Here is a 16,490-nt window from a genome sequence, read left to right as displayed (position 1 = left end):
ACTAAAAAATACAAAAAAAAAAACTAGCCGGGCGAGGTGGCGGGCGCCTGTAGTCCCAGCTACTCGGGAGGCTGAGGCAGGAGAATGGCGTAAACCCGGGAGGCGGAGCTTGCAGTGAGCTGAGATCCGGCCATTGCACTCCAGCACGGGAGACAGAGCAAGACTCCATCTCAAAAAAAATAAATAAATAAATAAATAATAATAATAATAATAATAATAAATGGTAGCTAAACCATGAGGACACATAGACACAAAGAGGGGAAAAATACACACTGGGGCCTGTCAGGGGGTTGGAGGGAGGGAGAGCATTAGAATGAATAGCTAATGCATGTGGGGCTTAATACCTAGGTAATAGATTCATAGGTGCAGCAAACCACTATGGCACACGTTTACCTATGTAACAAACCTGCACGTCCTGCACATGTGTCTTGGAACTTAAATTAAATGAAATTTAAAAAGGAAAAAAAAAGATCAAGCATGGGAACATTCTGGCATTCTAGGAAATTTCTCTGGAAGTCTGGATGATAGTATCATTTCTTCCCAAAACCTTTCCTGGGTCCCTCTCTTTAATATACCTTCAGTAAAATTAACCATTCCTTTCTTTGTGCCTATGTAGCCTGTTCAGACTTCTATAACGGCTCTATATCATTGCTTGTTTATTTCCAGTTACTAAACTTTAGCTAAGACCAAGAAGTATGTGTTATTCAGGTTATATCCTAAGCACCTAGTAAAATACCTGACACATAATAGGTACTTAGTAAATATTGGTCTAATAAATGAATATTAAAATAAACTCACATATGGGGGAGTTACAAGGTTAGAATGGAAAACAAACCTAAAGAGATATTTACCATTTTATTCTGAAAGACTTTTCCACTTCTTGTTTTGCTTTCAGACATATCAAGTTCAGATGTTTTGTTGACTAACTGCTCAACCTAAAAAAGAAAAGAATTATAAAAAATATAACTTAGTATAATAAAACCTTTTCATAACACAATAAATGGAGTCCAAAAATTTAACCACATAAAATTTAGGGTTTTGTTAAGTTAAAACCAATAATTTTGAGTTGGTTCATACTGTACAAAAAGCACAAAAGTAAAGATAGTGAAACTGACACTTTACATAATTGGCCAACCACTGAACAGAGAAAGTACCAAATAATCACCAGGCATCACCCTTCCAGAAGACCAGAAATTTAGTCTACTCATTTGAGAAATGGGCTGGGCAGAGGAAGGTAGACAATCAATCATCAATCATGTTATTTCTAAGTTCATATAACCTACATCTCTTATTTCAGGATTTTACTGTATTTGAAAAGGAAAATAAAACATGTATGCTCCAAGGCAACACAAATGTATTACATATTCCATTTATAAATATGAAGCAGGGCGGAATAAATAACTGCATAAGATTCTATCTAGCTCTGAAATTCTCAGATTCTACCAATAGTATTTAGTTTTATTACTAAACAAATTCACCAGTAATATACCCAAAATTCATCAACATATAATTGCCAGATTTAGTTGTTAGTTGATAATAAGCATTCTAAATATTGAATTTAATCTAAAAGACCTGGAATAAGAAAATCTGAAAAATAAAAAAATAGCATATAAGCAACTGTCCTTTGAACAAAACAAAAGTGAGATGGAACTATCAAGTTTATACCTGAGAATGAGAAATGGAAAGATCTGGACTTTCTTTAGACCTCATAATTTCATCTTCTTCACAAACTAAACTTGGTTCTGTTAAAAAAAAAAAAGAAAGAAAGAAAGAAAGAAAAAAGAAAAAAATTAAACGGGTATAAAATTGAGTTGGAAGTGAGTTAATGTACATTTTCATTAACTTCTTACCTCCAAGTTCAGAAGATGCAGGGTTTTTTTCCTGTTCTTCCATTTTAGTTTCCATGTCCAAATCATCCTATATAATTATGTGAAGAAAAAAATGGACACATTTCAAGAAGGAATTAAAACAAGTGAGCAGAAAGCATTTATGAACAAATTTGTTTCATGTGAAGGCTAAATACAATATAAAACTACTGGCTGGGCATGGTGGCTCATGCTTGTATTCCTAGCACTTTGGAAGGCCATGGATGGAGGATTGCTTGAGACTAGTAGTTCCAGATTAGCCTGGGCAATATGATGAGACCTCATCTCTATGAAAAAATTTTAAAAATTAGCCAGGTGTGGTGGCATGTTTCTGTGGTCCCAGCTACACAGGAGGCTGAGGTGAGAGGATCGCTTGAGCCCAGAAGTTTGAGACTGCAGTAGCTGTGATCATCCCACTGCACTCCAGCGTGGGAGACAGAACGAGACCCTGTCTCAAAAACAAACAAACAAAAAAACCCAGGCTGGGCGCAATGGCTCACACCTGTAATCCCAGCACTTTGGAAGGCTGAGGTGGGCAGATCACTTGAGATCAGGAGTTGGAGACCAGGCTGGCTAACAGTGAAATCCCGTCTCTACTAAAAATACAAAAATTAGCCCGGCATGGTGGCACATGCTTGTAATCCCAGCTACTCAGGAGGCTAAGGCAAGAGAATACCTTGAACCCAGGAGGCTAGTGGTTGCAGTGAGCCAAGATCTGCCACTGCACTCCAGTCTGGGCAACAGAGCAAGACTCTGTCTCAAAAAACAAAACAAAACAAAACAAACAAACCAAAAAACCCCAAAAACCTACAACCACCTTATACTTACTAGAAATAAAAGTGTTCCTAGAATTACTATCAAAAGGCAATTTATTAATCCAAATAAAGTATAAAATACTATTTTTCTTTATTTTGCAGGGTTGCTTTAAGGACAAATGATAAAAATATACAACTTTCGGTCAGGAGTGGTGGCTCATGCCTGTAATCCCAGCATTTTGGGAGGCAGAGGTGGGCGGATCACGTGAGGTTGGGAATTTGAGACCGCCCTAACCAACATGGAGAAACCCCGTCTCTACTAAAATACAAATTAGCCGGGCATGGTGGTGCATGTCTGTAATCCCAGCTACTAGGAGGCTGAAGGCAGGAGAATCGCTTGAACCAGTGGTGGTGGAGCGTTGCTTTTTGAGCTGAGATCGTGCCACTTGGCACTCCAGCCTGGGGCAACAAGGCGAACTCTTGTCTCAAAAAAATAAATAAATAAATAACAATAAAATAAAATAAATAATAAAAATAAAATAAAATAAAATAGGACCGGGCACGGTGGTCAAGCCTGTAATCCCAGCCTTTGGACAGAGGCCGAGCGGACGGATACGAGGTCAGAGGATCAGCACCTTGGACACACGGATTGAAAACTCCGTCTCTATAAAAAGTACAAAAAACTAGCCGGGCGAGGTGGCGGGGCCTGTAGGTCCCGCTACTGGGGAGGGCTGAGGCAGCGAAATGGGTGAACCCGGGAGGCGGAGCTTGCAGTGAGCTGGATCCAGCCATGCCTCCAGACCTGGGGTGGCAGAGCGAGACTCTCTCAAAAAAAAAAATAAATAAAATAAAATAAATTAAAATAATATAATTTATATGTATATCAATGCACAATAAAAACTCTTCAGAGAGTTATTGAAGGATAAGCTCAGTCATGTTATGGTAAAAATAGCAACAGGTTTAATGTCTACATTACAATTATTGTTCCCTTTGTGATACATGTGAAAGAGATTTAAATATTTTCAAGAATGCTACAAACACCTCAGCCATATTTGTTATAAAGCAAGACTGGGATTTAGGTCTTAGAAAAAAGTTTTTTTTCTTTGACTGAATTGGTTGAAAATTGATTGAATTTTCCATGTGTAAAGATGTGGTCAGAGAGCCTAATCAGAATAGTGAATCTCTGTACATAAGTATTGTAGTCATAATTTAGAATAAATTGAGACAGGGAAAACAAGAGAAGTGAGATTAAAGGATATAATGTTAATCCCTGAAAGATTAAAGCAATAATGACTTTCACATTTGCTGGAAGTAAGGCAACAAAAAAACTCTTTTATACTTCTATTCATCCATTCACTCGACTAATACTTAGGATGCACTAATTACAAATCCAAGTGCTAGGCACAGGATGATTAAAAAGTTGAATAAGATACTTCCTGACTTCCAGGAACTTCCAGGCTGCTTCAGAACAGTTACTTTCCAGGACCTAGAGAAATTCAAGCACAGGCTACCTGAACACTTAATAGGGATGTCGTAGAAAAGATTCCATCATTAGCCAGGGGTTGGACTAGTGCAATGCTTTTCAAATTATGCCCTAGAGTCCGAGGGGTTTCCTCAGAGTCCACTATGAAGGTAAGTGACATATGGAGTGGCAGAGCCTTCAGGAACATACCCTGCTTCAACCAGAATAGTTGTGCTTTTAAGTTCTAGTATAATGTTTGGACTAAATAAAAAGTTTTAAAACCATAGGCCTAGACTTTAAGGACCCTTCCAACCTTGAGTTCATGATTATAATACAGAATTTACACAAATGTTAATGGGAGCTATAAAAAATCTTCAGAATTGAGTAGAACATTTGTTATTATTGTTCTTTATAACTCTTGAAATACACTTACACTTGTATAATGCTCCTGTTCATCTTCTACATCTCTGTCCCTCAGGATTTTTTGAAATGGTGTTTTTATTTGTTTTGGTGATAGTATAGTTGAATCAATATTTTCCATTCGTTCTCTCTCAGTGGTCACTTTTACTTTGAAGATGTGAAAAGGTGTTGAGACTTCTCCCACATTTAAGTACATAGGCTCCCCTTCAAATATAACTCCTTCACAATCACCATCCTTAAAACCAGGAGGCTGGTAATCTGGGGGTGTAACTGCAAAAAAGTAAGTGTAAACTGTGCTGTTCATGAAATTAAAGAAAATATTATTATTATTATAAAAACACATGCAGATTGCGGGTATTTCAAATAGTATATAAGGGCATAATGCAAAACATAAGAATCACTCTCCTACTATGTCCAAGTCCCCATTTTATTCCCTAAAGGTAAGCTTTGTTTTCTTCACTTGACTGTCCGTGACCTTGAGTAAATTTTTTTCATCCCTGATTTGATTTTCTCATCTGTCAAATAGTGAAAATAATAGTACCTACTTCACAGGGTCATTGTGGGAATAAAATAAAGTGTTGTAAAATGTTGAGAACAGAACTGGCACATAGTAAATACTCAATAAATGTTAGTTGTTATTTTTGTTGCTTTATGTTCTTCTAGAAGACATGCATATAATAAAAGATATTTCATATTTACATAGGTTTTAGGAAATACATATAAAATTCCTTAAAAAACACAAATGAGATCATACTGTTCCATATCTAGCTGGTTTTAACTTAATAATATATCTTGGATAATGTAATTTATCAGCACCTTCTTTTTAACAACTTGTATAGTATTCTATTATGCAGATGGACTATAATTTATTTACTCAGTCCCCAATGAAGGACACTCAAGTTGTTTCCAGTTTGTTCCTATTTTAGCCAATGCTATAACCAAAATCCTTATATAACTTTGCATATTTGCACAATTATATTTTCAATATAATTTTCTCACTATAGAATTTCTGGATTAAAGATTTAAAATTCTGATACTGCCAAATTGTCCTCTAAAAATGTAGAACCTGTATACAGTCCTTCAAGTGTATAAAAGTGCCTGCTTGGCCGGGTGCGGTGGTTTATGCCCGTTATCCCAGTTCTTTGGGAGGCCAAAGTGGGTGAATCACTTGAGATCAGGAGTTCAAGACTAGCCTGGCCAACACGGTGAAACCCCATCTCTACTAAAAATACAAAAATTAGCCAGACATGATGGCGAATGCCTGTAGTCCCAGCTACTCAGGAGGTTGAGGCAGGAGAATCGCTTGAACCCAGGAGGTGGAGGCTGCAGTGAGCTGAGATTGTGCCACTGCACTCCAGCCTGGGAGACACAGCAAGACTCACTCTCCAAAAAAGAAAAAAGTTCCTGTTTCCCCAAATCCTTATCAATAATGGGTTAACACATTTTACCAATCTGATAAGTGAAAACTGTTAACTCATTGTTAAATTGATTTAATTGAGTGAGGTTATACTTCACATGGATTTGTTCCTATCACTAGAGAAGCATCTATTTTAAAGCTTAATTTTGCAAATCTTTCTTTTGAATAGTGATATTAAATGTAAATTTTATAATTTCAAAAAATTTAGGTGCTAAAAATATTAGGAATGGAAACCAATTGTTTCAATAATAATAAAACATAGGTACCAACTGAAACAGGATGTATTGCAAATAGTACCTTCATCGTAGTAAAAAAGTTTCATGGTCAAACAAACATCATTAGGTAAAGGCCCCAGATTTTGCATTAGGATATAAATCTTGCGAATGAGGAGAATGCTTGCTTTCTTGGTGTCGGTAGATGACATGCTAGATTCATTGCTTTGGTTTTTACTAGAAGAGAATCACATATTAACTTCTTTTATGAAACCTGTGGCTTCTAGTATCATAACTTTACATTTTAACTATTTGAGATTCTGATTTCTATTATAGCATTAAGCTGTTAACTTGAAAGTTACCATGTGTTTTAATGTCACTATTATAAAATTTTAATATTAATATCATTGCTAGAAATCAATAACTTAATTTTACTTAAATGCATTTTATATAAAGTGTTTAAAGAAAGCAAATGATGTTTTAAAATTGTATTTCTATATTTCTAATCACCTAAGTTCTCTTTCCACAATTAAAATTGCTTATAATTAACCACAGAATCCTGGCTTGAAGCTATTCCAAGTCACCACTCCATTTTGCATAGCCACATCTTGATGGTTAATTGGGGATGACCCTGCAGTTTCAGAATGAATCCTGAAGTTTAGCGATATAGCATTAATATGAATAAGTGGTAATCTGTAACACAAAAAGAAAACTATAGAACAATACCTTATGAAGTCCATGAGTGGTCCATTATTGGTATATTTGAATTTGAATTGGTAACATTCTGAAATTGTCTTAAACAGAAAATATTGCAGTTATGTTTCTGATATTCAGTACCAGCTGCTAAATAGCTATATTCTGTTTTGTATGACTCAACATTTAGTCAATACTTTTTTTCTGCCATATTAATCCCTATAGGTCCATTGAAGCTTTTGATTCCTCATGTTCAGTGTTCATGGTTTGGGTATGGGGCTTCAGTCTTGGAGAGACATTTATTTCCCAACTCATTTTAATGTATGTTATTTATACCACATGGAAGGAACTCCTTAGCAGGCAGATAAGGGAGGCAACATACCTCAGCAGAGTGGCTAACACAGGGCTTAAATCTTTGCTATACTGTAACCACAGGCATGCCACTTAAGCCTTAGTTTCAGTTTTAGTTTCCCCAGCTAAAAAAGGGATTAAAGATAGTACATATCTCATTGGTAGTTGTGAATAAATATTCACAAATGGGATAATTTATACAGGGTACTTTATAAAGTACCTGACATATAGTAAACATTCAATAAATGTTGTTATTGTATCAACAAGGTTGCTAATTTACTGATAGAAAAAATGCACAATTATAAAACATATGAAAATAAATGAACATTTTCTGAACAATCAATTAGTTTTCTGAACAATCTATTAATTCACAGCCTTTACCCAAATGATCTGCTTTGTCAGCATGGACACATATTAAGCATTAATTGCAGGTGTGAGTATCAAAGAAAAGACACATTCTCAGCCCTCCTGAAGCGTGAAAACTTTTATTGTTTTCTTTATATTTCATTGCTTACATAGTGATGTTTTTAAACATCTATTTTTAACACCAGTTTAAATCTACCTCTCCTTGACTGAATGAAACATTGTAACAACTATAGCCTAATGGGTAAACACCCAAATCGTGAACTGGCCTTCCTAGGTTCAAAACCTGGTTCTGCCTCTTCTGCCACTAATGACCTTAGGCAAGAAACCCCTTGTACCTAGATTTCCTAATTTGTAGAGTGGAGATGCTAATAGTGGTTACCTCATGAAAGCTGGGATGAATAAATGAGATAATGCACATAAAGCCCCAAAGAACAGAGCCTAATATAGAGTAAGCACTCAGTAGATCTTTCCCCCTTGTTTCTTATCTTCCGGTTTTCCCTTTCATGTTCTGCCTTCTTTCCTTTAATTGTAAGATAAATAGTTAGCCATGACTGAATTGGGATGAATATTCTAAGTTTAAAGATGACTTTCTTACTTTCCTAAAACTCAAGCCCTTTCATAATTCTAAAATATAGTATAAAAAATACTGTAAAGAATTAGACGTCAGGAGATTTAAGTCATTTCTAACAGTTTGTAAGCTTTGTGGCCTAAGATCAGTCACATAATCTCTGTCATGTTAATCTGTTTAAAGGTAACAATCCAAGCCCTGCCTTACCTCAGAAGAATTTTATGAAGTTCAAATGTGAAAATATATATGAAAGTATATTGATTAAAGCATAATTAAAAGCATAAGATATTCTTATATTATGTTTTATGTTATTTTTAGATATTAGAGGCATTATGTTTCATTAGTAACTCAAGCACACTTACCTGAGGATCTTCTGGGTTTGTGTATACCTATTTAAAAACAATTTACAATTGAGTTATCTAAGGCTAAGTATTCAAGAGCAAAATTAAGACATTTAGACTAAACTTCATGTGAACTCAGCAAAACAAACAAATAAAAATGACCACCCAAAATATTACTTTTTCATTCCATTGACTAGATCAGTTATTCCAATAATGTGACATAATCAATTGATAGTTTTAGTGTTATTTAATTAAGCAAGGCCAAAGTTGGCAGCATTTTAAAAGAACACACAATTTAAAATACTTACAGCTAGAACAACCATCCTTAGCTGAAATACAACAAAGAACAAAAAATCTTACTTGTAGTCTACAAAATATTTTTTCATTATGAATCATAAGAATTCTTTGTCCTATTTCAACATGTATTCCTAATAACAAATAATCATTGCAGATCTTGACTGCATAAGATCAATGCCTATAATGTAGTACCTTAGATATGCTTCCCTATCCCCTGAAATATCTGTTGCTAGTAAAATCACTGATGATTGAAATTCATGTCAGCACTTTATTTCATTGATGTAAGCAAAAAGGACATTACTGCCAGTTACAAGGAAAAAAATATATATTGTGAAATAACACAATATATGTGTTATACTGAAAACAATGAGAACTGATTTTGAAAAAAGAACCAGCTGAGAGTTCAGGGCCCCAGGGAGGAAGTTTTGGAGACCATAGGAAAAGAAAATCATAGAAAATAATTTAATCAAATGATCTGCCAAAAATCTAAGAGTCATCCTTGATTCTGATCTTTTCCTTATATTACACAGCCAGTCCATCAACAAATCCAATCAGTTCTACTGCCAAATCTATTCTGAATCTCCTCTCTCTGCTATCCTGGTCTAAGCAACCATTATTTCTCACCAGTACTACAGTAATGGCCTAGGTGCTATTCTCCTTACTCCCAATCTTATTCTCCTTCTACAGCAGATTCTCTAAGTTGTGGGCAAAGTGATTTAAAACATTTTTTTTTTTTTAAAGACAGAGTATTACTCTGTTCCTCAGGCTGGAGTACAGTGGCATGATCTCAGCTTACTGCAACCTCCACCTCCCAGGTTCAAGTGATTCCCCTGCCTCAGCCTCCTGAATAGCTGGGATTACAGGCATGCCACCACGCCTAGCTCATTTTTGTACTTTTAGTAGAGACAAGATTTCAACACGTTGGCCAGGCTGGTCTTAAACTCCTGACCTCAGGTGATCCACCTGCCTTGGCTTCCCAAGGTGCTGGGAGTACAGGTGTGAGCCACCATGCCTGGTCTAAAACAATTTTTAAATGTAAATCAAATATTACATTTCTACATATAACCTTCGAATGGCTTTTCTTTGCACCTAAAATAAAATCCACTGAGTGCTCTGGCCCTGCTTATCTGCCCAGGCTCATCTCATGTTATTCACCCCCACTGCACAATTGCCCTCAGTCATATTGGCCTTCTTTTTTTCCTGGAACTCTCTAAACTTCCTTCCAATTCTTTGCATTTGCTGCTCTGCTGGGAATATTCTCTCCTAAAATCAGTGCCTAGCTGGTTTCTTCTCATTCAGGTCTCTTAAATGTCACTTCCTCAGAAAAGCTCCTATGACCATCCCATCTAAAGTTACCTTACCTTTCCATTTACCACATACTTTTGCTAAAAATTTTAATGGCATTTAACATTATTGAAAAGTATGTGATTTGTTTTATTAACTACTTGTTTTCCTACTATACAAGGGACTCTCTTTGTTTTGTTGATCACTGTTAGCTTAACCAGTTCCTACCTAGAAGAAATGCCTAGCACATAACAGGCGCTCAATACTTACTACACCTTAATGGGGAAGGTTAGGAACCATGAATAAAAATTTATCTTCTTCACAATTAGCCTAGTGCTGGACTTCATTATACATGTTGATACTAAATTATACTAAGTATGCAAAAAGGCTTACAATCCATCTTAAAACCTTCTTAATTTTGCTAATTCAGAATTTGTGACAATTCAACCTAGATTATGTGGAAATTTATTTTGAACCCTAATAAGGAAATAATTTATTAAATTATTACTATAAACAAGTTTGTAGAGGGCATGTGAAACTAATGAATAAACTATTTGAAAAGACTCTTTAATTCATTAATTTTTTATAAGTTAACATGTGTTATTAATACAAATAAGTGTTTAAAAAACTAGCTTGGAAAAGTTTGTTTAGTATTAATTCCATTAGCTTTAAATGACTTGATGATTAGTCTTTAAAATATTCAAATGTTTAGGCTTTTCAGTAACTCAGACTGACTTACACTCAAGTTAGTTCAAATGAATGTTTTACTACATGATGATTCCAGTTAGATTTGTAGATCACAAACTATAGAAAAAAAGGATAGAGAGATTGCAAGACTTACATATTTTTTCTGTAAAGCATCATAACATCCTAGCATCCTAAAAAAAAAAAAATCAAGGATTCATTTTTAGACTGAATGCATTTCCAGAAAAGAGTTATTTTCATAAATTTCCATATTATCTCATTACTAAATAATACAAAATGTTTTATTAAAGCTCCCTTCTTATTAACTAGCTTTAAACAAGACAAAACATAAAAAACAATGTTGTAGAAATGTAAAATGATGGACAGGGATGGAAGGGAAAATACAAAATGTCTGATAGCTATTTGTGGGGAACAATAATAAAATAAATAAAGCCTGCTTGCATGCGGCATAAAATAAAGGAACATTTATTTTTAAAATTTATTTTTCTAAATACCCAGACTTCAAGGAGAGGAAAACGTCAGTGGAAAACTTAATGACCTACAAAAATGCTATCTAGCATTAAAGGGTGATTCACTAAAATTTGGTTAAACACCAGAAGGTATCCAAGGTACAAAAAAAAGTAATATAAGAAAAAATAATTTTCTCTCTTTAGGTATTCTTTTACTTGCCATTTCACTAACTGTGTAGATCCTGGGCAATTTTATCTTCTCTCAGTATTTTGACACAAAGATCTAAACACAAAAGATGAAATATAGAGTTACTTAAGAAAAGTAAACAACTAGAAATTTTAAATGAAGTTTATTTTATTCAGCTGTGTATTACAGGTAAATTATAATTACAATTATTATTATTTTGAGACAGGGTCTCACTCCATCACCCAGGATGGAGTGCAGTGGGATGATCTTGGCTCACTGGAACTTCTGCCTCCCAAGGCAAGCCTTTCTCCCACCTCAGCCTCCCCAGTAGCTGGGACTTCAGGTGTGCCACCATGACCGGCTAATTTTTGTATTTTTTGGTAGAGACAGGATTTTCTCATGTTGGCCAGGCTAGTCTCGAACTCCTGACCTCAGGTGACCCGCCTGCCTCGACCACCAAAAGTGCTGGGACTACAAGCGTAAGCCACCGTGCCCAGCACAGGTAAATTATTAATAGCAATAATTAATACCCAGATGATTAATATTATCAATGTAATTAAAGGAAGAAAGGTTATATGAAAGTAGTCTTTTAATATTTATTATAAAATGCCAGCATAATAATTAGGATGCAAGTTGATGGGTACAAAAACATTTCATAAAAAAATTATGGAATCCACAAAATTAGATATGTTGCTTCCATGCCATTGTTATACAAGAATCTTAGAATCTTATCCCAGTTAAATACCTGCAAAGGCCAAAAAGTTAACTGGCTATCAAAAACAAAGAGGCCTGCAAAGAAGCAACATGTAACACAGTGGAAACACTGAGAGTATCTCATATCCTCAAGTTCCTTATTTGAAAAACAGGTATTTGCAGGACTGTTACATGAATTAGCAAGATATCGTACATAACATAGTGCTTACCATATTGCCCAGCACATAACTGGTGTATAATATTATGCATGTATAATGTACTGAGAAATAAGTTATTGTAGTATAAACTGACTGTATTATTATTATTTTAATTAAAAAAACAGAGATGGAGTCTCCTTATGTTGACCAGGCTCATCTTGAACTCCTGGCCTTAAGTGATCCTCCTGCCTCAGCCTCCCAAAGTGCTGGGATTACAGACATGAGCTTCCACGCCTGGCCCTGGCTGTATTTTTACTTCCTTAAAATAGCACAAGAACATACACTACTACTATATAAAGTTATAAATAACAGAATGTTTTCTATCAATTTCTTTCATCATTATAAGCATAATTTCAGTTAAAATTATACTTGAGAAACTGAGGAAAAATTTTATGATTAAGTGCTTCTAAAGGTATTGAATATATATATTTTAAAACCATTTAGGTATCCAAACAAAAACATGTACATCAATGTGGCATTATTCATAATAGCCAAAAAGAGAACCCAAATGTTCATCAACTGGTAAAGGGATAAGTAAAATGTGGTACAGCCATACAATAGAACATTATTCAGCAACAAAAAGGGATGAAGCACTTATCCATGTGACAATATGGAGGAACCCTGAAAACATGCTAGTTGAAAGCCAGTCACAAAGGACCAATTTTTTTTTTTTTGAGACGCAGTCTTGCTGTGTCACCAGGCTGGAGTGCAGTGGCTCAATCTTGGCTCACTGCAACCTCCACCTCCCGGGTTCAAGCAGTTCTCCTGCTCAGCCTCCCAAGTAGCTGGGACTATAGGCATGCACCACCATGCCTGGCTAATTTTTGTATTTTTAGTAGACACGGGTTTCACCATGTTGGCCAGGATGGTCTCTATCTCTTGACTTTGTGATCCGCTCGCCTCAGCCTCCCAAAGTGCTGGGATTACAGGCATGAGTCACTGCACCTGGACAGGACCACATTTTATATTATTTCATTTATATGAAATATCCAGAATAAGTAAATCTGTACAGACAGAAAGTGTGTGATTGCCTAGGACTGGGAATGTTGAGGGGAAGTGTATAGTGGCTTAATGAGTATGGAGTTTCTTTTTGGGATGAAGAAATGTTCTAAAATTGACTGTGGTGATCGTTGTACAACTCTGGGAATTTATTAAAAATCGTTGAAATGTACACTTTTAAACAAGTGAACTGTCAGGTATATGAATTGTATTAATAAAGCTTCTATTAAAATAAAATTTCTAAGTCAAAATTATAGTTTTAGAGCAAGCAAAATAAAATACCATTTTAAAATAAAGCTTTAAAATAAATATTATATTACCATCTAGATATCTTGTTCCATAAGCGCATTCTGGGAATATTCCTCTCAAATATGTGATACAGGATACTGAAACTGCTAGGAGCCTCTTCACTAACACCAAAGACTGGTGTTCAGTTGATATCTTATTGGGAAATACCAGTGCACTCTAAAATTCAAGGGAAAATAGAACACTTTATTTAAATTTATTAAAAATAAAGTAGTTTCTCTTAACATAGATCTAATTTTGTATAAGCATAGTACTTGCCCCAAGAATTCCTCCCTATATTGGTTAGTAATCCCCCAAAAGTCACAGTGGGATGTAAAATGTGAGGGTGTTTCTAGGGTAATAGCCTAAAGGACACATGCAAAAGTACCTAAAATCTTTTAATTTTTTTTATTTTTTAAAAAATTGAGATAGGGTCTCACTCTATTGACCCAGCTGGAGTGCAGTGGCACGATCACAGCTGCCTACAACCTCAATTGGATGCAAGTTGATGGGCACAAACTATTTCATTAAAAAAGTATAGGCCAGGTGCAGTGGCTCACACCTGTAATCCCAGCACTTTGGGAGGCTGAGGCGGGTGGATCACTAGGTCAGGAGTTCAAGACCAGCCTGGCCAAATGGTGAAACCCTATCTCTACTAAAAATACAAAAAATAGCTGGGCATGGTGGCAGACGCCTGTAAACCCAGCTACTCCTGTAATCCCAGCTACCTGGGAGGCTGAGGCAGGGAATTGCTTGAGCCCAGGAGGCAGAGGTTGCAGTGAGCCAAGATTGCGCCACTGCACTCCAGCCTGAGTGACAAAGTGAGACTCCATCTCAAAAAAAAAGTATAGAATAATTATATAATTCTTCAGATTATATTCAAACATATCAAATACTAGTATTTTGAGGATAAATAAAACAAATATTAGTAGTGGCTGGTATTTTATTTTATTTTATTTTATTTTTTTTTTGAGACGGAGTCTCGCTTTGTCGCCCAGGCTGGAGTGCAGTGGCGCGATCTCGGCTCACTGCAAGCTCCGCCTCCTGGGTTCCCGTGGCTGGTATTTTAAAAACACCTTTTGGGACACCCATATAAAGTGTTTTCAGTTTAATGGTTTTTAGTTTATTCACAGAGGTGTGTGTGCAACAATCACCACCATCAATTTCATAGCATTTTCTTCATCCCAAAAAGGAAACCCATACCAATTAGCAATCACTCCCTGTCCCTTATCCCATCCCATGTCCTACCCACTAGCCTTTCTGTCCCTATAAATTTGCATATTGTAGACATTTCATATATGACATTTCATATATCCTCGCACAACCTCTAAAGTAGCTGAGACTACAGGCATGCACCACCATGCCTGGCTAACGTTTTTTTTCCCATAGAGATGAGGTCTCACTATGTTACCCAGGCTGATCTCAAACTCTTGGGCTCAAGCGATCCTCTCACCTCAGCCTCAGCTCAAAAAGTACCTGAAAATCCTAAGAATCCCCTTGCAGATTAATTGCCTGTAAATGCATAATACGTGGATAGATAACATTGATTTTTCTCTTTAGTCACTGAGTAGGTTTAACAGAGATTAAGTGTAATGCAAAATCCTATATAAAGATAACAAACGCATATTTGTCTCTGGGTTACAAACATTAATTTTCTTTTTTTTGAGACAGAGTCTTGCTCTGTCGCCCAGGCTGGAGTGCAGTGGCCAGATCTCAGCTCACTGCAAACTCCGCCTCCGGGGTTTACGCCATTCTCCTGCCTCAGCCTCCTGAGTAGCCGGGACTACAGGCGCCCGCCACCTCGCCCAGCTAGTTTTTTGTATTTTTTTAGTACAGATGGGGTTTCACCGCGTTAGCCAGGATGGTCTCGATCTCCTGACCTCGTGATCCACCCGTCTCGGCCTCCCAAAGTGCAGGGATTACAGGCTTGAGCCACCGCGCCCGGCCTATTAATCTTCTTTTTGCCGAGACAGAGTCTCACTGTTACCCAGGCTGGAGTGCAGTGGTACTACCTCGGCTCACTGCAACTTCCCCTTTCTGAGTTCAAGTGATTCTCCTGCCTCAGTCACCTTCATAGCTGGGATTACAGGCGTGAGCCACCGCGCCCAGCTGGCCTCATTTTCTTATTTATTTATTTTTATTCTGCTTATATATTGAACATTCATGTTCTGGAGGTGGACCGCTATGAACAATAATTTCATCAAAGCAACAAAGCAGTATTCATTAATATCTAATGTAAATTAAATGTGAATGAGCAATTTAATTCAATGCAGCAAACATCCAATAGAACTTTCAATTAATTCAAAATACTTTAGCAAATATCTTCATTTCTTAAAACATGCAGTTTCCTGGTATTATAAAACCCTCAAATAGTTGAGCCCTAACTTCCAAATGTGACAACAGAGTAGCTGAGACTTCAAGAAACAATAAAAGCGGCTACATTAAGATATATCAAAATACAAGAAATCATACCATGGGAGTCCTCTGCAACTGGGCAGTGGCCATCTTCTTCTGATAAAGTATTTTCTTTAATTCAACCTTGTGACACAAATACAAGCTTTAACTTAGAGCTCATTTTTTTCTCTAACATTTCAGTTTACCACATATAAAATTCAACAGAATTTTATGTGAATAAATTTGAATTTATTTAATTAAAATAAAATCTTCAAAAACATAGAGGTCGATACTGCAGTAGAACTATTTTGAGTAGGGTCCTGATTTGAAGCCATTTGACTAGCAAGTCTCAAACAAAAGGGTTATTAAGAAACTGTTGGAGGCCGGGCGCGGTGGCTCAAGCCTGTAATCCCAGCACTTTGGGAGGCCGAGACGGGCGGATCACGAGGTCAGAAGATCGAGACCATCCTGGCTAAAACGGTGAAACCCCGTCTCTACTAAAAAATACAAAACACTAGCCGGGCGAGGT

General features: G+C 36.3%; 1 protein-coding gene across 1 annotated transcript in view; it reads right to left on the bottom strand.

The window, feature by feature from the left end:
* Window positions 1-16,102, bottom strand: part of HORMAD1 (HORMA domain containing 1) — a 22,964-nt gene extending 6,862 nt beyond the window's left edge. The window contains 13 exon segments of the mRNA XM_017877780.1: window positions 852-935; window positions 1,666-1,742; window positions 1,851-1,917; window positions 4,516-4,772; window positions 6,217-6,368; window positions 6,858-6,925; window positions 8,472-8,498; window positions 8,759-8,779; window positions 10,873-10,909; window positions 11,406-11,439; window positions 11,442-11,468; window positions 13,603-13,747; window positions 16,040-16,102. Of these exon segments, the coding sequence (XP_017733269.1) occupies window positions 852-935; window positions 1,666-1,742; window positions 1,851-1,917; window positions 4,516-4,772; window positions 6,217-6,368; window positions 6,858-6,925; window positions 8,472-8,498; window positions 8,759-8,779; window positions 10,873-10,909; window positions 11,406-11,439; window positions 11,442-11,468; window positions 13,603-13,747; window positions 16,040-16,072 (1,029 nt within the window). The 5' untranslated portion in view covers window positions 16,073-16,102.
* Window positions 16,103-16,490: the final 388 nt, after the last annotated feature.

Source organism: Rhinopithecus bieti, unplaced genomic scaffold, assembly GCF_001698545.2.
Source record: "Rhinopithecus bieti isolate Rb0 unplaced genomic scaffold, ASM169854v2 scaffold_10548, whole genome shotgun sequence".
Taxonomy (NCBI): Eukaryota; Metazoa; Chordata; class Mammalia; order Primates; family Cercopithecidae; genus Rhinopithecus; species Rhinopithecus bieti.
Note: the sequence above shows the minus strand (reverse complement) of the source record. Positions and strands in the feature narration are given on the sequence as shown.